General features: G+C 32.5%; 2 protein-coding genes across 2 annotated transcripts; both read right to left on the bottom strand.

The window, feature by feature from the left end:
* Positions 1 to 1,817: 1,817 nt before the first annotated feature.
* LOC109803847 (protein S40-4) lies at positions 1,818 to 4,549 on the bottom strand. Its single transcript, XM_020365519.3, has 2 exons — positions 2,604 to 4,549; positions 1,818 to 2,503 (listed from the first exon to the last, which is right to left on the bottom strand). The coding sequence occupies exons 1-2, from the start codon at positions 2,671 to 2,673 to the stop codon at positions 2,040 to 2,042; spliced, it is 534 nt and encodes a 177-aa protein (XP_020221108.1). The 5' UTR covers positions 2,674 to 4,549; the 3' UTR covers positions 1,818 to 2,039.
* A 150-nt stretch (positions 4,550 to 4,699) lies between these two features.
* LOC109803119 (starch synthase 3, chloroplastic/amyloplastic) lies at positions 4,700 to 19,580 on the bottom strand. The gene is made up of 16 exons (XM_020364569.3): positions 19,280 to 19,580; positions 19,085 to 19,136; positions 17,621 to 18,964; positions 15,925 to 16,139; positions 15,339 to 15,609; positions 14,162 to 14,337; positions 12,487 to 12,594; positions 11,963 to 12,072; positions 10,359 to 10,464; positions 9,695 to 9,865; positions 7,825 to 7,953; positions 7,030 to 7,212; positions 6,354 to 6,485; positions 6,156 to 6,267; positions 5,839 to 5,962; positions 4,700 to 5,086 (listed from the first exon to the last, which is right to left on the bottom strand). Exons 1-16 carry the CDS (start codon positions 19,382 to 19,384, stop codon positions 4,951 to 4,953), a joined length of 3,474 nt encoding a protein of 1,157 aa, XP_020220158.1. The 5' UTR covers positions 19,385 to 19,580; the 3' UTR covers positions 4,700 to 4,950.
* Between the last annotated feature and the right edge of the window lie 1,339 nt (positions 19,581 to 20,919).

Genomic DNA, 20,919 nt, shown 5'->3' on the forward strand with positions numbered 1-20,919 from the left:
ATGTTTTATTTTATAAACGGCTATATATATCCAATTTTTGCATTATGGAAGAGGGGTTAACTATTTTTGTGCACCTATGTATCTTCAAGTGATAAATGTAAATTGTAACAAAAAAGAAGTTATAAATGTAAATATCTCCTTAACAATTGAAATGTAAACCTTCATCCTTTTTTTGTATCAACACCAGAAATTGGCTAATCTAGTTAAAGTTATTTTCTGCTACGATACATGTAATGGCAACAGTATAAATAGCCTTACACTCAACACATTTTTTTTATCAATAATATTCATTTTCCCTCTCAACTCATACTAGAAATTAGTTAATCTAGTTATGGTTATTCTCTCAACTCGTACTAGAAATTAGTTAATCTAGTTATGGTTATTTTCTATTTAGATACATGTAAATGTAATGATAGTGGCATACATAGCCTTGTACTCAATACATTTGATCAACAATATTCATTTTTCCTCTCGACTCATTATGGTTTTTCTCTTGCCTTTCACTTTCTCTTATCCATCATTGAAGCTTTTTCTTTTGCTCCAATGGCAGAGACTGGAATCATACTTCAGGATGAATCTCAAAATCCTTTTTATCTCAGTGAAAAATTCCAATTATTACTCACGGAGTCCTTTGATGAAACGTGCTCTTTTATCTAAAGAACAGACTCAAGTTCATTGATGGTTCTCTTGATCCAATCCAAATTTTAGTGCTTAGGAAAATTGTAATGTCATTAATTATTTCATGGATCACACGAACCCTGATTCCTCAAATTTATTGTCAATTTCTTGAACTTAAATTGGCTCAAAAAAGAGCAAAGATTTCTTAAGAAAAAATGAAAACTTTGATTTTCTTTAAGCCAATTTAAGTTCAATCGGTAAACCTAAAAAGTGAAAGCTCTTTTTTCCTATTTATAATAAGAGTTAATCACTTATACACTGTCATGTCACTGTTAAAAGTAAATGTTATAGTGACATGACACAATTAAAAAATATAATTAGTTATCAATGTAAAAAAATTTTACACTAACAGTGTATAAGTGATTAATTCTTATAATAATACTCGGATACTTAAACATGCTTAAACCCTTAAATTTAAAGAAGAATACATTTTTCTTTTCTCTCTTTTCCCATATGCAATCTCGATCATGTAATTAAATCATGAATTTTTTTAATGGAATGTCAATTGTCAGGGGAGCAATAAAAATGCCAATTTTCTTAAAGCGCGAATCTTGGTTATAAGAATATCACCAGGTTGCTTGAATTCTCACTGGACTAACTCCCTCATATTATATCTTCCATGAATAGTGGGACGGTTTTCCAATGGAGACAAATCTACATGGAAGCTAATCAATTTGCAGATATGTTATGACAAAGTTTGGCCTTTTTCGGATATTCCTCTTAGAATTTTTTTTATGTTCCTTCATTTTTTCTTTCTTTATACTTTTTAGCTGAAGCTATAGCTTTCCTTGCGGTTTTCAGTTGGGCTTAGGCCCCTTGTATCCAAGAAAAAAATCTTGAACCCGAGAATGACTTGCATGGCATTATGCTCTTTTAACTTACAGTTTATACTTCATTCCATATTGGTGGTGGCCCATGATTTTAATAAAAAAGAATGTTACACTTCATCATTTTAAAAAGAAAAACTATTGAATCTCAGTTTTGCTTATCCAAACCATTCACCACTTTGTGAAGAGTAATCTCTACCAAATAAATAAATAAAATTAGTTGATTATTCAATTATATATATATATATATATATATATATATATATATATATATTTATATAATATACTTTTTTTATCTACAAAACTTGAATATAAAATCTTGTTCAAGAAAACTAAATCCAAATACTCGACTAACTACTTGTTGGTGACAATGTATTTGAATAAAAATAAAAATATTAAAAAGGAAGGGATTATATTTGAGAAAAAAGAAAACGATTGCATGGGACCCGAATCTATCAATATAGATGATTTGATTGTGGTATGGCAAAATTTGAAGCTTATAGGATGACATGACATGGATGATGACTTGAGTGACTACTTCTCTATGAAGCCAGTTTTGGTCAAAACAGCATTCCTCACCTTGCTGAGATCTCTCCCTTTCAGTGTCCTCCCCATCCCTTCACACACAGAGAAAGATGAAATCTGGCTCCTTGCAAGCTTCCTAGCAATCCATTCATGTGGAGGAATCATTTCATCATCATCATCATCATCACCCTTGTTGCTTACACCAACATCACCCCTTGACCCCTTTTTGCAACTCTTTCCATAAATTTTTGACCAATCAGGGACATCCATAGGGGCTGAGGACCCTTTAACCAAAGGAGCAGTAGTATTAGCCCTTGGAATCTTTCTTAGAGCAACAGGTAGGTGACATGCAGAAGAAGAATCACAAGACTCCTTGAATGCCCTTGTGGTTTTTTGGCCATAATCATCTCTCCCATTGGCTACACTCCTCACATCTTCTTCATCAAAATCTTTGTTCAAAAAAACTCCTTGATCTGCCATAATTGTTTGTGAGAAGATTGAGTAATGAGCTGTGATGCTCTAAGATTTCCTATTTCAGTATATATAGACAAAGATAAGTGAGACTTTTTTCACCTAATGAGAAAAAATGGACTTTTTCCTCGTCTTGGGAATCAAAAGGCAGAAAGGTGTAAGGGAATAACATCAGGAATCTACTTGCTTTTGTTTCAATAGCCTCCAAAAGGAACTAGGACTTTTTAACAAAGAAAAACTCACAAATGGTAACTGTGATTAACCCTTGTTAAATACCAACCGGTACAAAGGAAGAAGCCTTGAAAATCCGAGTCCATGCACACAGAATTGTACGTGCTTTTATTCAAATTATTTGTAGAGACACGGGGTGGCAGAAAAAGCCAACTATGTGTACATTATGTACACATCCAAGTGTGTATTATTGTTTGGCTCAGAAAAGAACACGATGATGCTATACATATAATAAAAGATAATGATGGGTCTTGGGCGTGAATCTCAGTTGACATAAATAATAGCATCATTACATGGAAATAATCAAAGTAAGGTGGTTAATTGCAAGAGTCCAAAAGGGCACAGAGGAAGGACAAGGATGAAGTGGGCGAGGGGAAGTTCCATCATAGCATTTCCAATTAAGAAGAGAAAACAAACACAGACCTTATGCTAATAAAAGTCTCTATCTCTCTCTTTGTTTAAATTTTCAATATCCTTTCGTAAAAGCTGCATGTGTATGTCGATTTGGAGAGGTGGTAAGGGACTATTGGCTTACCAATCCTCAACCTTATCCTCAACTCTGTAACAACACTCATTCACACAGAACCAAAATCCGTATCCTGTACCAATGCCTTCTTTCTCTTCTAGGAGAGCCTGCTTACAAACATTGGGCATTAGGAGACTGGTTCATAATTCAATACCATATACTCACAATTTTATTCTATAAATTCATTTCAAAACTAATCAAATTCTTATTTTAACATTTTAAATAAAATCAATTCAAGTTTCACTTTTTTTTTATTATTTATAACATGCCAACAATGTTAAAATTTAAAATTTTGTTCATATTACTTAAACTATCTAACATTAGGTTGTCAACTTATATACACTATTGTATTGACATGAAATCTCACATATTAGTGAATTTATACTTCAAATTTTATTTTTTAGACAAATTTTAAAGTGAAAAATTAAATCCCTAAATGTAAAAAAATAAAATATAAGTTAAATTACATATTGTAATGGTGTATTTGAAAGTTGAAAAAGCAATTGAAAATCCTTCTAGTTGAATTTGCGCTCATGATGACATGATGTGCCTGTTTATGCCAATCTTCTTAGTTAACCCCACATCGATTGTTTCTACTTTCTAGTATTATGTTGCTTCAATGCCCACCCAAGTTAAGGCAACTTTGGCTGTAACGTCGTAAGTTAGGTGGAATCTGAAAAAGGAGGCATGAGCTTTTAGATACATTAAATTTGTTATTTTTAATTCTCATGAATTTTACAATTTTAAAATCATTTTTATTATTACTTATATTAATAATACGATATGGAACATGTATATCGCATTCTATTAAAATTATTTGGGTTCAAATCCCCCAAAGAAGCAGTATGATGTGCAAAAGGTGAATCGTGGAGAATATTTTGTTAGAAAAGATAATCCACTTATAAATATCACGCCTTCAAATGACCGAAAATAATCCTTGCAAGTTGCAACCATGTGTATTAAAAAAATAATTTTTTATTTAAAAATATATGTCATATTATTAATAAAAATAATTTATAATTTTTAATATTTATAAAAATTAAAAGACTAAAATTAGATAAATTATAGTTAATTTTGTTTATATTAAAATAATAGTTGATCAACAAAAATCAAGGAAAGATTAATTTTTAATTGTTTGAGACATTTCAAGGTAAGGACACATTGCACTTTATCGGTTAATGTTGTGACAAATTGCATATAAATTTCAATGGTTTCCCGTTCAATAAATAAAATCATCATCAATCTTTTTATCATCTTGGTCGAAGATGATTATAATCATTTATTCAACTTTTTAATAATAATACAATGTCCAATAATTTTTTCCATCTACCTCGGCCGAAGATCGAAGTACGGGTCACTACTAAAAGACATTAAAAAGATTGGTTGACTCTTTTTTGTATTCTTGATTTCCAATTCTGTAATGCACAAATAAGAACTTGCATATGTCAATGTATTCTGCAATGCATTTCACAACTTGTGTCTTAGCATAGCATATACTAAAACCATGTAAAGTTTACCTACATTATTGCATGCTAACAAAATAATGAACCATTTGAGTTTTGTCTCTACAAACTGATGTCACCTTGCAGTTGTTTTTCACTATGATTCGCTATATGCAACTAATTATTCTAAGACTATAGGTTGTCACTAAATCTGTATAAAAAGGAATAAATCATAATTTGTGCATCATATTCATTTTGCTTTGCGTGCTGCATGGTAAAGCTCCAAATAGTCAAGGGCAGGCCGGTTCCAAGACCAATCTTGCTCCATCACGCTTTTGCATAAAGCGTTAAACCAATCACGCCCATTATACCATGCTGATATTGCCCTGAAAAATGTCATAAAATTAAATTGATTTTTGCAATAAGACATATACTTTAGACACACAGTTACCCTTGTGTGTGTGGCAACAACATCGAAAAATGCAAGGAAAAACGGCTTCTGGTTTTTTCAGTCCGACTTTCAACCCTTTTTTCCCCATGAAAATTCCAATGTAACAAATTTAGCATTCATAGGATTTTCTATTCCAAATATACAATGCCGGTAAACTCCTAAAACTTTTTCACAATATTACAATATTAGGGAAATGAAAATACTCTTTCCACTAAATACCAATCATACCTATGCATGCAACAGATTAAGATGCCAACCCCTAAGTATGGTCTCTAAGTAGGTTGAGTTTTGACAAAAATATGATTTTTATAGGACTTTTAGCCTACTGGTCATTCTTCGAGACTTTAAATCTTCCCACGGATCACTACTAAAAATAGCTTAATTTCTGTACTCATGCTGGCTGTTACATTTTTGTTTTGCGTGGTTTTCCAAATGATCTCTTCATCTAGTCAATAAGAGAGTAATCTACCAAGTATGGTCTAGTGTCTAAAAAGAACAACTTTCTCAAGTCTCAATTGTATTTTTTCCACACAAATTTCAGGATTGAAACCAAAATCACATGGTAAAGGGATCTGAGCCACTTTCACTCAAATTGACATATTGTAAATCTGTAATATATTTTTTGGAGTTGTTATTGGCAAATTGGGTTTTCATGATATAACCACCATCAGATGGCACATAACTCACCTATTGAGTGCATAATCAACACCTCCAGTATCAGCTCCATCAAAACTAAATCCATTTGTCTCAAGACCTTGCGCTTGTGCTCTATCCTTATCATTATCAACGTCAAATACTGTATCGTAAAGTCCTGAAAAATTATGTTAAGATGAATGTCAACTGCACCAAAACAAAGTTGAATGAACAAAAGAAATTGAGAAGATAAAAAATATTCCGTATATAAGTGTAAATATGTTAATAGTCAATGTATTATACACGGTATGAATGTTTACCAGCCATTTAAATGAATTATAATGTTGACAAAATATAAAGCATGTACAGACCTCCAGTTTTTCGAACAACAGGTATTGAACCATATCTCATTGCTGTGAGTTGAGTAAGTCCACATGGCTCAAAGATTGAAGGAACTAGAATGAAATCAGCACCAGCATATATCTAGAACAAAAGAAATCTAAATGAGTCAGTAGCGCCCCATATAATAGGTAAAATGATACTACAGGTTTTTCAGTTTCATAAGTTACCAAGTGTGAAAGAGGCTCGTCATATGAAAGGCAAAGTCTAGCACGATCATTATGAGAGGAATGCAATTCATTGGCCAAATTCACAAAATCATTTTGGATACGAGGATCTGGAGCTGAACCGAGTAATACAACCTGCATATCTTTTTACAGTCAAGACTTGTCTACATGAATGCAACATTTGTAAACAAGCTCTAAATTAAACAAGAAAATCTACTAACAAAGTCAAAGGCCATACTTTGACATTACCCTTGGCTTATAATAAAAATTATTGGGACCTATATAAAAATTTCATTCAAGAAGGGTATTATAGGGTTGAAGAGGGTTCCAAGTTTAAGATATCATACATCCTGTACAGTTATTTTTGCCAAACCACTCAACTGGAAACCTGAAACTGTTAACTGGAGGCTAAAAACTGGCCACCTATCTCTAACACAAGGGTGATGAGGATTGAGATCTAACAACTTAATCAAAGAAAATTTAATACCACATCAGTTGTCAGGTAGCCACTTGGCCTAAAATCTTGAAATACGAAATATCTATCAAGTATGACCACAAAATGATTTTGTAATGATAAAAAAAAATACAGTTAAAATGATTATAATCTTACTATCTTATAATGCTATTATGCAGGCAACTATGCCATTGATGGTGCACACCTTGATGTAAAATAGAATACCTGTCCACCACGTTCAAGGGTGTGCCATATGGCATGTTTGATGAGATGGATTCCTTTTTGATGAGTCAATCGAGTAATAATTCCCACTAAAGGAAGATCAACTTTTCTTAAACCAAGCTTTTGTTGCAAGGCTTCCTTGGAAGCTTTTTTTCCTTCAACAACATTTTCTGATGTGTATGATACCTGGAATAATGTGACATAGGAACTAGTCATAATTTAATTAGTAGAAACTAAATTAAATAACTTCTACATAATAAGTACAGGCATGGTTATAAGAGGGTGGAGAGATATGCTAATGACTCATTGTAATCGCTAATGAACTCAACTGAATAAAAAAATCCATGAGTCCATTTGCATTTAAGAAGCCTTAGTCAAAACTTTTCTATGTTAAATTCAGTTGTTGGGGCAATGTATGCAGTTTTGCACTGTTGCAACTGCAACAGTCGAGCAAGAAGCAATATTCCAGTGGATACGTTTGGCATATTGATGATCCATCCCAAACACACAACGTTACAAATAAAGATGAGGCAAGTATGTTCATCTAATCAGTTGCATTGTTTTAATGGCACTGGTAAGAAACCATATAGGATGGAGCTAGTCAATACAGTTATCCAAAGGAAGTAAAAAGGTGAAGATAAACATGGTTCATCAGCATTTTTCTAGCTCAAGTTTCTAAACTTAGTTTGCAGACATAGTTTATAAGGAGACACAATGTTGGGACTTAACTTTGATAACTACATGCCATTATAGGTATGTAAGAAAAGAATAGAAAGATCTGTGTATATGTCTACTTACAGGAATGAAGTTATCATTATATGGGTCCCATATATCTGGGTCGATTCCATTTATTATACCATGAAACTTGTGAAGATGAGGAGCCACTGCAGGATTACCAGCAACCTCTCTTGAATATGTGGGGGAGACCTGCCAAATATGCATGATCAAAATGTAAAAATAACAATCAACTTCTCCATTTCAGATTACTGATTCAGTTTAACCTCCAAAATTGTATCTGATGTTACAATTTTATGAAATTCATATTATAGTGGAAATATTTAAACAGATGGACAGCGAGAGAGCCAATCAAATTCTTGCCAAGAAATACTATAAGTGCACATTCACAAATTGTTTTGCTGTCATAACATACATAAAGCTTTTTCTCTCTATTGAATCTATCTAGTAATTTTATAAGCTAAAGATTATTAAAATAAAAATAAAAAATCAGCATATAGTCCTCTCCATGATCCCAGAGGAAAGCTTATGTCCATTTGTGGCAATATAGTCAGCAAGTTCAGAGAGTGAGGTACATAAGTTTATTCAACAAGTTCTATAGTCAGAGTCCGAGAGTTGAATCCATTTGATTGGAATTGGATAGAATCCAAATTATTGACATCTTATTGGTTATAATTTACAAAAAAAACACTTATGAGTTCAGACAGAATGGCAGTGACTCTTCAACACATATTAAAGCTCATGCGCAAGAATCTAAAAATTAGGTAGATGGCTTTTACCAAGTGAGATGAAAGAAAAGACAGCAGCCAAAGATTTTATTAAGGAAGCACACAAATTACAAGGTAGAGGATGAGAAATCTGCAATCCAATTCCAAAATAGAGTGAAGTTGATCGATTATTTAGGATCTCAAAGCTATTAGAACTCTATTTTTGCCTTGTTTGATTGCACAGATTGCTAAAATTAATTGTCCAACTAAATTCCTGATAGACCCTTAATACATTTTTAGTTAAAAAAAAATTAAAAAATTTAAAAAATGACCTGGATAAGAGTGGAATTCTGAGGGTATTGTTGGAAATTACATAATTTAGGATTGACCAAGTCTTATTAAGGACTATTCTACCCATATTCTTAGTCAATCAATCTTGGGCGTGAAATTTACAAGACTAGAGATAATTGCAACCCTAACATCAAGATCAGTTTTGACTTTTGATACCAGAACAGAAATACATTGGGCCTAATTAAACTCCAAAAGCTAGCCCAAACGGGGAGGATTGCCCAAGTAGCTATATTCTTAATAAATATTGGATATCTTAACAATTTGTTTATATGTTCAATTCAAATTTCTAATTCCATTAGGTTTTTTTGCTCATTTTAGGATGATACCCTACCTCTAATTCTGTACTTTATTAGCTCTGAATGTTATTCCTCAACTATTGCAAGGTAAATGAAAAGATTTTCAAAAAGAACAAAGCAAACATTAAGACTAAATTATTTTGTTATAAGAAATTTAAAAAATCATAAAAGAAACTCAATAAGACAGAGAAAAAATAATGAAGAGAATGGAAGAATAAGAAGTCCTCAAAATTTTAAAAAAAATTATATATATATATGAATCAGAAAATTACAAAGAAAAAAAAAAAGAAAACCAATTGAGCAAAGCAGCCCAATCCTTCAACATAGACAAACTTCATTTAAAAAAGACAAGTGCTTTGTTCCAAAATATTACTAATTATTATCAACAACGAAAATTTTCACCACTAATGTTCGAGAGAGAGAGAGAGAGAAAAAAAAAACACTTGTTGAAAATCATTTACGTACTACTTTCATCTAACAACTTAGCTTTTGGAACAGTTAGTTAATGATAAATAAATTAATCAAATGCTGAGTGAAAGTTAGAGAAACTGACAAACTTAGGGCGTAATCAGCACTTACAGTTGTAGCCTTGTCTGCATATTGCATAGCTTTTCCAATGAAATGGGCTCCAAATTCAAGGTTATGAATTGTGAAGACAACTTTTGCTTTACTTAGACCATAACTTGTATAGGTGTCTTTAAATAGCCAAGCAACTGGAGCACTTGACCAATCATGGCAGTGGATTATATCCTGCCCATTGATTAGAGGAAATTAAAATACATCCTTGGTGAAAATGTTTTATGCTCCAAAAGTGTGTGATAATATACATTGTTAAACCTGAGATCACATGCTTTATATAAATGGTATGCTAGTTAAATCTGAAAGAGAAATACCTACCTAAAGTAGGAAAAAGCTAATCACTTGAAAAGGTGCTGATAATATTTTTGGTTGTTTTATGAATTATGAATAGGAACTTTGGTTACAATTACACATATGCATGCAACTACACATGTTATAGTTTCTGACCACTCTCAAATGAAAAATTGCATTCACATCATGTTTTTGGGTTTAGCAGGATGAGAAAATGTTGAGTTACCTTACCACATAGAATATTTGCATTCACATCATGATTTTCACTCTTACATCAGGGAAATAAATGTTAATTGAAAGTTATTAAACTGACATCTTTTAATAATAAATAAATAAAATGAACAGCTTGGACACAAATAAAATTATATCTTACAGGATGAAATCCACTTTGGAGTAGAAACTCAAGAGCAGCATGACAAAAAAAACCAAATCTCTCTGCATCATTCCCACGACCATATACACAGCCAACCTGAAAGAATCTGCATCATAGAATATTTGCAAAGCTTAGTTCAATTTATAAAGCATTTGAAAATTTTCAAGTCAGCTTAATGACCATTTTCATAAAGAGTAAAAATGCAGTTACCCAAAAATAAAGAAAGAAAGAAATTGCACGACTGATTAAAAAAGATACACTACAGATATGGGAAATAATGTCTGCAGATGATCAAAATGAATATATGGTTTAACATTCAATGCCAAACACAATATAGGTTAACAATTATCAATTCAAACTTTTGGGTTTACATAATTAATAAATGTAATTTATGCAACTGGAAAGATCAATTGATTGGTTTAACACACTTGACTCTTTTGTTTTGTCCAGGCTTATTTCACATATAATATTCACTTTTTTTGTAAATACAGAAACCATTTTCTGTTCTCACTTTTTTGTAGAAGTGGTGACAGATTTTATCTGATTAGCCATGATTTGAATTCATCATATACATTTCACAGAGATATAATTTTCAAATATCTGAAAGAGTACCTGCAGTTGACATTCAAATATAGTTTGGGACTTCAGGTTAATATCAAAAAGAGTAAAACATGGACTGTTTAAATTTATCCTAATATTGTACAAATTTGGGTTTAATAGTGGGTTAAGAGTCTAACTTAACACTACAAAATCAGTTTATAAGGAGAAAATTACTTCCTACTTATATACACTTTTATAGTTTTATCTGCAATCAATGTGGGATCTCCAAAAGAGCTCATAAACTTTTCTCAACCTAACCTTCATGCTGCTCAGAAATATTTTAGCCTCATATTGGTAGTGGTACTAAGTGACCAAGTGCTCCTTAAATATGTTCAAAGCATAGCCAGCAAGTTGCATATGTGCCTGACTACCACCCTTTCTACTCATTACCTAAAATGCTGGTACCTCAACCTTACTTCGGGTAATGATCAATCTATATCTACTGATAGGGTCCAGACTCCAGAGAGTAGTTTGTTAGAATAATAGCTGTTAATTTGAATAGGTCTATTGGGCATTTATTAGGATAAGGATTTACTTTAAATAGCAGAGTGTAGAAAATGGGGAGGGTTATCATTTTGGGAATCTGAGCATTAGCTTTTTAGTAGAAATGGAAACCCTCAGAAGGAGAAACTTCTACTTAGGTTCATTGTTTGTAATTCAATAAAAACTGCCAAAGCATTCTTTCTCCTTTTCTACCTATCTATTTCTCTTTTCTCTCTGGAAACTAAAGACTTTTAACATCTACACGTAGAAAAATGTGTCCAAAAGAATTTGAGCCCTAAAAATATTGCAATCAAGCAATTTTTTATTATAATATTCTTAAAGTTCAATGATGCGACTACAGCAACCATAAATTTTTGCATGTTATCTCAACATGGATTTTGCTCTAACCTAGAAAGTTGGTCTGGAAAAGACTATTTTTCAAAATAAAACATGAGGCTCAGACGTAAGAATCACTTAACTGACATACATTGGAGAAAATTACGCAGAATCAAAGCACTAACCCATTTTGAGGCTCCAAAAAGTAGACAGAGAGGCCCTCAACTTTTCCATGCCATACTTTTATTTCAGTCCCACCCCAAAAATAGTTTCTCTGACATTGCAAGTCCTTTATCTGCATTAGAAGTCATTCATTTAGAAGCTAATAATAACACTAACTAAAACACAAATAAAATATGCATTTTCCAACAAAATGTCAAGGAAAGTGCGCAACAACAGCTATTTATGTCTTCTAAGGGAGATACTGATGGAGATGCTCAACAGCCAAATGTGAAGAAATTCTCTCAACAAGCCATTTCCAAGCAGAAGCCACTCAGACAATACTTGAATCCCCCACCCCCCTCTATCGATTATTAATCAGTTTTCATATTGAATATCAAACTGTATCACTCCCAATTCACAATGATAATTACAACCCCATGTGTATTAAATAGGGAGTTGTGGACAGATCCGAAAACTTATGAATTAAGGAGTATAATTAAGATGTAATACAAGTACCAAATCAAATAGGAGAGAGAAAAAGACTTACATTGCTAAGGTTCAAACAGTCATATTTTGGAAGAATAATGTCCACATTGTGATTTAAATCCTGAACAGCCCGAGATAGACTGGTAACAACATCACCAAGGCCTCCAACCTGCCAAAAATGAATACCATCAAAAACAAAAATGGGTTAAATTAATTTACAAATATCCTTTTGATAACATAGTAACAATCTTTTTGTCAATAAAATTTGCAATAACAACTGATGAATGGAAACAATTACCCTACAGGAGCAACCTAGCTACATCAGGGAACCTTCTCCTAATGTTACTCATCTTTATCACTAATTAAAGAGGAGAAATGAATTTTTTGACTCAAGATGTTCAACAATCCTCTCTTCATCCACAAATAAAATAATACACTTATTAGGGTTATAGTTTATATTATTTCTTTATTGCACAAAGATGCAAAGGAAAACGTTATTTATCAGAGAAGCTTGATTATTAACAAGACCTCCCTATGACATTGACACTAAGAGTCTAAGACAATACAGATTACAACAATGGAAAGTCTAATGAGAGAGAAAAGAACTGACTGCCATATCAGTTAAAATGAATGAGACCATGAGAGTATGATGTAATCCAGGTACCTCTTTCTATAACCTGTAACGAGCATAAGGCTAAGGAGGGGAACCATCCCTCAAAAGCCGGCCCAAGAGGTTGGAGAACCTCCCGCCTTATAAGGCCTCCCTGGTAAGGAGACCTCCCCGATGTGGGACTTGTTACATTACCACCCCCTTCGAAAGCCAGCGTCCTCGATGGCTGCACTCCACGGTACTTCACTCATCGGCACTTCACTCGGCCCTTGCCGGTCAGAACCCTCCGATGGTCAGAACCCTCCGTGGGTAGCCCTTCTCGATTTGGCTGGCTCTCAACGAGAGCACCATTGTAACGAGCATAAGGCTAAGGAGGGGAACCATCCCTCAAAAGCCGGCCCAAGAGGTTGGAGAACCTCCCGCCTTATAAGGCCTCCCTGGTAAGGAGACCTCCCCGATGTGGGACTTGTTACATAACCCTGGTTTGAATTATATAGAACAAGAACAACAACCAGGAAGACTAGAAGAATGTTTTGTAGTATATCCCAAAAATACACTTCTTATTAAATCATAAATTTTTATTGTGTTCTCTTAAGAAATATTTCTAACATCCCATATATTTAAGGGCATGTTGAATGCTATCCTTAAACTTGCCAAAGTTCAGATAACATATAAGAGTTAAATGATAGTTTTTCCCTTCCCCGTGAAAATGAATATGCTAATTTTTTAACCCTACAAATTTTCAATTTTCATAGAAACATATTGAAAGTGTAAAAAAATTGCAACTGATCTGTTGATTTATTTTATGAAAAGACCAGCAAATGTAGCTGTCTGGTGCAACAGCTTATACCATGTTGGGAATGAATCCTCTGACTTTATCATGTGGAAATTGTGTGTATCTCTTTCATCATAAATATCCACAAATATTGATAAGATTTGACCTATCACAAAATTTCCATGACAGTCATGTGAGGACTTGTTCGAGCCATAAATAACACACCACATGACAAATAGTAAAATTTCTTCGTTGTAATTTCCTACAATTTAAGCCATGGTAATAAAACAAGTTTGCACAGAGACATGTCAATGAACTTAAAGATAAGATATATGCAATAGGCTATCTCACTTTTGCAATTGGGGCCATCTCCACAGCAATATGGATGATATGCAAAGGTGGTTCCTTTACAATACCTCCAAAAACCGGTATGTGATAATCCATGCCAAATTTGTTATCAAAAACTCCACCATGTTCACTCTCAGAGAATACAAAATCCATCATGTATGCATCCAGTGGAACCTTAACTGCAGAAACACAAAGTCATTAAACTTCTTCAGGACCAAATGTCTTTTTTTCCTAGAGAGAACAAAGTGATTATACTTTGAATGAAAATGCAATACGCCAAATTTAAAAAAGTATAATAAAATTGTCCATCTTGCAACACTATTTATAATTATACAAGACCTGTGAACATGGAATATGAATACAACCATTAGTGATAAAGATAAGAAACTCCTTGCAACTTTCTTTATAATATTTGTGACAACTAAAACTCAACCATCATATCAAAGACCAACCAACAGCTTAGGATACACTAAGGGTAACGGCATATGAAAAACATTTTAAACATGCAAACATCCACAAAAAATTCTGAATCATTATATTATCTCTATCTACGCGGTAGCATATCAAAAAATTTCTGCACAAATCCATATGCAATCCAAAGGCTTGTCTCCTTGCAACTTTCTTTATAATATTATCTCCTTGCAACTTTCTTTATAATATTTGTGACAACTAAAACTCAACCATCATATCAAAGACCAACCAACAGCTTAGGATACACTAAGGGTAACGGCATATGAAAAACATTTTAAACATGCAAACATCCACAAAAAATTTCTGAATCATTATATTATCTCTATCTACACGGTAGCATATCAAAAAATTTCTGCACAAATCCATATGCAATCCAAAGGCTTGTCTCCTGTAGTGTTCTTAAAATAGCATTATATGTACACAACATAAATGGATAGCACAATAGTTCATTCATAATGACCAGTAATCTGCTAACCAGAATAGCACATCATATATGTTGAAACATAAAAAATGTGGTAACATAATGTATTTGGAGGACAGATCATATTCAGAAATAACATTCTCTAACCAAAATCTAAATCCAAAAAGAGAATTAAAAAATCAAAATTTAGCGACCAAAAGACATTAAAATCCTGGATATTACTAACTATGGAATACTATGGTCTAATAATCTTTCAATTGTAATGTGTAAACTATGGGAGAGACTCACTGGAGGCTTTGACATGAGTGCCATTCTCTGCAGGTAGCATTCTCTGAGGTGGCAATGGACCATTACGGTGCGACCAACGATTAAATGAACATCTAAACCAAACCTCTGGTTTTCCATTCAGATTTGTATTGGAGGGGTTATAAAATATTGTCACTGTGCTTCCTGCTCGAACATCGAGAGGGTCAGTGAATACAATGTGCTTTTGAGAAAGCAAAAATCTTTTCAAAGTTCTTTCCTTTGTTTCGGCTTTCAACCGTGCTATTTTTTCAACCTGCAAAAAGGATAGGAACAAATCAACAAGATGAGTATCCATTAGTTTGAATATCTGTTAAAGAAAAAAATGCTTTTAAGTAGTATTTAAGCAAACAGTCATAGGGATCCATCTAGAACTACACTCTCAACAAAGGTGAACTTATCCTCATACACTAGATTACATTATGAGAATACACTATTTTTGGGTATATATTTACATGAAGTGGCACAAGAAAGAAAACAGACAACTGAAAAGTTTATTTATATGATTGGCAAGAATCTTAAGTTGTGCCTGAATGTTAGCATTTGGAAGCCATCTCAAGCAAGAACTAACCTTTGCCCGTATAGCTTCCTCTCTTAACCTCCTCTCCTCCTGAAATTGTCTGTATAGCAGCTGCTCTTCCTCGACCCAAAACTGTTCATCAGGTATAGCCTTAGGGACAATGGCATGGAAATCTTGTTTACAATTGTTATCATACACCACTGCCTTCTGAGGTGGACCATCAGCAAAGACCCAATCAAGGACAAGAGCTTGGTCAGGTACAACAACTGCAAAATATATAAAAATTGATCAACAAAAGGTGTTGCATACTTCAAGCTAATCCTAAAGAAAAGACCAAGTTTTTTGAAGTATTCTGAACCAGTATTCTTTTGCTGATATCAAGCTTTCATTGATCTAAAACAGTTTAAAGAGTTGATGGCATGAGCCTAAGGGTTGTTTGGATAAACTTCTCCTGAAGTACTTTGATGAGAAAAAAAAATTAAAAATGAAATAAGTTTCTCTATAAGTTAAAATTAGCTTATGCATAAGTTAATTCGTAAAAGCTCTCTCTTATTAGCTTCTTCAAAATTTATTTTTAATTCTTGCATAAGCTAGTTTTAACTAGTAGAGAAGCTTATTTCTATTTTCCTTCTTAATTTTTTATCCTAAAAGTGTTTCAGAAGAACCCTAAACCCTATTATAGAAGTAAACATCTAATACTTCCAATAAGAAATTTATATCTCTCTATTTATCTGTCTACCTATGAAATTTCAGCCGAATGTATGTTGACATAGAAGAAATCCAAAGCACCAAGTTAGAATTTAGATATGGTTGTGTAACTTATAAAGTTTAAGATTCAAAATTCTCATAAAAGATTTTAAACAAAATAATGGACATACACACAAATATCAGGTCCCTTAAATGCAACCTTTTCATGTTTGAATTAAATGATGGGCATGAGCATATGACAGATCTATAAAATGAATTAACTTCAATACTGGTTTTTCTTATGGACAGAAAAGATACTTCAGAATCTCATCTGCAAAGTCAAAACATTCACCTAAAGCATTACAATCATGTATCAGTATATACCACAACATATAGCATGAGTCCTTCATATAGAAAATATACCTAATATAAATAGAGAGAAGCCAAACTCACACCCTCAAGCATGTTACATCATGGCGGAGATGCAATAGGTGAATGTTAAAACTCCATCCCCATGCATGTCACATCATAGCATGCATGCGCACACACACACATATATACAAGAAGGGATCCACTTATTCCAAAAATAAGTTTTGGTATACATATTTCATTCAATAATTCATATTTTACATTAAATTTTAATGATCTAATGTTAAATTAAAAGTTCTTAAAAACATAGATCAATTCTGTAAATTTTAAAAAAAATTAAAACTTATTTGATACTTTGTTTCATTAATTGAAATTAACGGGTAATCATAAAAGCATTTTATATATTGATTTGAATCTATATAACAAAGTATCATATATTTTCAATTTTTTTTTAAAAAAAATGTAGACTTGATCTATATAGAAAGAACTTTTAATTTAACGGTTGGATTGTTAAAATTTAATATAGAACATGAGTTATTTGGTGGAGTAAGTCTACTGATACTTACTCTTGAAGTAAGTAAATCATTTCTCTCTCTCTCTCTATTCATACTTTTTAAATTCTAGTAAAAGATTAATTTCAAGGAAATGAATTAATAACAAAGACAAGGAATCTATATGTAAAAGAGCATACCATCGGCATACCACCATTCACCTCCTTTTAAAACAGACTTGACAAGCCTTTCAACAATTGACAATCCATACTTCCAATTATTATGCCCACCATGAATCCATATTTCATCAGCATGTGCAAGAGGACCTGAGCTTCTGTTATAATATAATCTGATCAAGTCCTTGCCTCTAAATTCACTTGGTTCAATATACCAAACATTATCAATTGATTTCACAGCATTTTTCATCAATTGTGGCAACGTTTCCCGCATTCTTTCAACCTCCACCCTCGCCCGTGACCTGTCCTCTTCCTTTGCAGCTCTGTCTGCCTCCGTTCTCCTTTGCTCTTCAGCTTGTCTTTCCCTTTCAGCTTGCTCCCAAGCAAGTTTTTCTAATTCCTTACGTTTCTCCTCAAGCAAGAATTCTTCAAATTCTATTGCATCCATTCCTCCATGTACGTTTATGCAGAAGTCTTTTTGGTCATTATTGTCATAGACGTTTTGTCCATTGAAGAACACAAAGTCTACCTTATAGGCTTCTCTTGGAACATATAATTGGCAAGACCACCAATCACCCTTGAAACTAGTCTTATTCAACCTAACTGTAAAAGATTTCCACTTCCAATCATTGAATGCCCCCATGATCAGAATGTCTGGTTCCTCACTTAGTGTTGAAAGGTTCTTGTTAAGGAAAATTTCTATATCTTGATCGGGTTTAACCACAGGAGGATATACAAACAGCTTAGTCCCTTCAAACAGATTTTCCTCTGCAATCCTCTCTATCTCCTGCCTGCGCTGATTTGCTTCCAACTCCAACAGCCGAGCAGCCTCCTCATTTATTCTATCATCATCAGCAGTGGTTGATTCCTCAACAGCTTCCTCAGCTATTTCACCATCAATATCAGTATCTGTTTCTTTAACTCTTTCATCAATTTCTGCACGGTCTAATAACCCTTCTTCCGAATCTTGAACAACCCCAACACCTCCATTTGAAGGAATCTCATTCCGTAGCTCAAGAATTTCAACATCCTCATCAATTATAGAAATGTTACCTCCATTGTTCCCAACAACACCCACTGTCTCATCTAACAATGATAATTCCCCCAAACCCCCAACAATTTCATCAGTTCTATCTACAACCTCTTGGGAAAATCCAACTTCCCCTTCTGTATCATCATCAATATTCACATCAACTGTTTGTTTTTTATCAACCCCTGAAACCTCACTGACTACAGGAGTTAACTCTCCCTTCTTCACTCTTGCATTCTTTTTACTCCTGCTCTGGTTTCCTGGGACAAAACCCTTCGCAGCAGTGCCCTTGGACCTTGCAACTGACACCTTCTTCGGTTGTCTCCTCCGAGAAAAATCTACCAAAATATAAAAAAAAAACCCATTTATTGAAAAGCAAATTCATAAATTCGAACAAACAATCTTAACATGAACAACAAATCAACAGAAAGCAAATAAGGTAACTAACAGTAACAAACCTGCACTTGCAGAGACAAAGGAAGCACCCCAACCTGCTTTACACGGTGAACACTGAAACCCCAAATAAAAAAAATCAACAAATTAGACATATTCTGATTTTCACCACCATATTAATCCATTTAGAGAGAGAAAAGGCAAGTGAAACATAAAACATAAATAAAGTGAGTAAAATGAAAAAACAGCTTAGTAATTACTATGTAACCAGTTGCAAAGGTTACTGAACGACGAGGTAACGGGTTGAGTTTGAAACAAGCGCCTCTACAAGGGAACGCCGTTTTGCAGTTTAGTTGCAAAGACATCTCCACAGCCACTTCCTTCGAGCAACAACAACGTTTCTCCCTATTCCCCTTTTATACGCGGCGAGGTTTAACCATTTGATGAATGCTCAATAATTGAATGTTCCTCTGAATCTGTGCGCCAAATAATGGAAAAATAAAATACTATTACATAAAATAAGAAAGAAAAAAGAAAAAACAGTGAAGATGATGATGATGATGAAGCATGCACTTGCAGTTGTGCGGCGGTGGAAATGTGTGCGAAGAGATTTTGATTTGAGCATCAAAGTCTGCGTCTGAGCCACACATATGACATATGTCAAGTGGAGCAATTTGTTGTTGTGTTACTCTTTTTGCTCTGAGCAATGCACATTCATTCGTTCAATTCATGGAGTAACGACAGTTCCAGAACGCATCCAACGGCCTACAATTACTTATATTTGAGTGGTTATTGTATGATCGAATGTTGGTGTCCAATGCTTCGTGTCTTTTGTCACCTACGTTAACTATCAAACTACTGCTGCCAACTCAAAACTATTTCTCTTTCCACATATTATACCATCTCCGTTAATCATAAATCTCATCAAAAAACAAAAATAACAAAACCTTGGTTATATTCTTAATTTTTTTTTTTCATCTCATTTAAAAATTGTTTTTAAATTTATAATCATCCATTGTTATATTTAAGAACATTTTCTAAAGATGACCTAAGTGTTTGTTAATAATGAGAAATTAAAATACTTTGGACTTAAATACATTTTTAATTATTTAAATTTAAAGAAAATTTATTTTTAGCTTCTCAAATTTAAAATTAATTTTTTAATTTTATAATTTCAAAAAATCTTATTTAATTTTTATATTTAAATTTTATTAAAGAATTATTCAAATATTATTACATAAAATTTATCTTTTAGTGTCTCTATTAAACTTTTAGATATATAATTTGATTTAAGGGACTAAAATAAAATTTTTAAAAATTATAAAAATTAAAAATAAATTTATTTTAAGTTTGAAGGATTAAAAATATATTTAAGTCAAAATTTTATTATAATCATTAAATTGATATTAATAGTCTAAATTGTGTATTTTATTATAGGTTTTTGAAATTTTTAATTAAAAATTAAGTGAAACTTTTAAGAAATCGTATGAAATCTTTAATTAAATATGTAATATTAACGGTTGGTTTTAATTTAATAATAATTGAACTAAATAATTTCATTTCTCCTCATAATAATAATAATTTATACCTATATATAAAAGTGATTTTGTATTTTTATGTATATAATATTTTAAATTATTTTATTTTTAAATTTTTAAATAATAAAAATTACTTATTCTTATAAATATAAGACTTAAAATATTAATATTTGAGGGTTAAATATAATATCAATTGATTCAATAAATATTTATAATTCTTGAACATTTTTAAATAAATATAGATACATAAAATGTTTTGACCCATTCATAATAATAATAATAAATGTTTGCACGTTGAAACTCAGAATTTACGAGTGAAAATTTTTAGTCATGTGAAAAATGAAAAGATGAAATTATATAAC

Source organism: Cajanus cajan, chromosome 1 (genome assembly GCF_000230855.2).
Source record: "Cajanus cajan strain Asha chromosome 1, NIPB_CcT2T_4, whole genome shotgun sequence".
Taxonomy (NCBI): domain Eukaryota; kingdom Viridiplantae; phylum Streptophyta; class Magnoliopsida; order Fabales; family Fabaceae; genus Cajanus; species Cajanus cajan.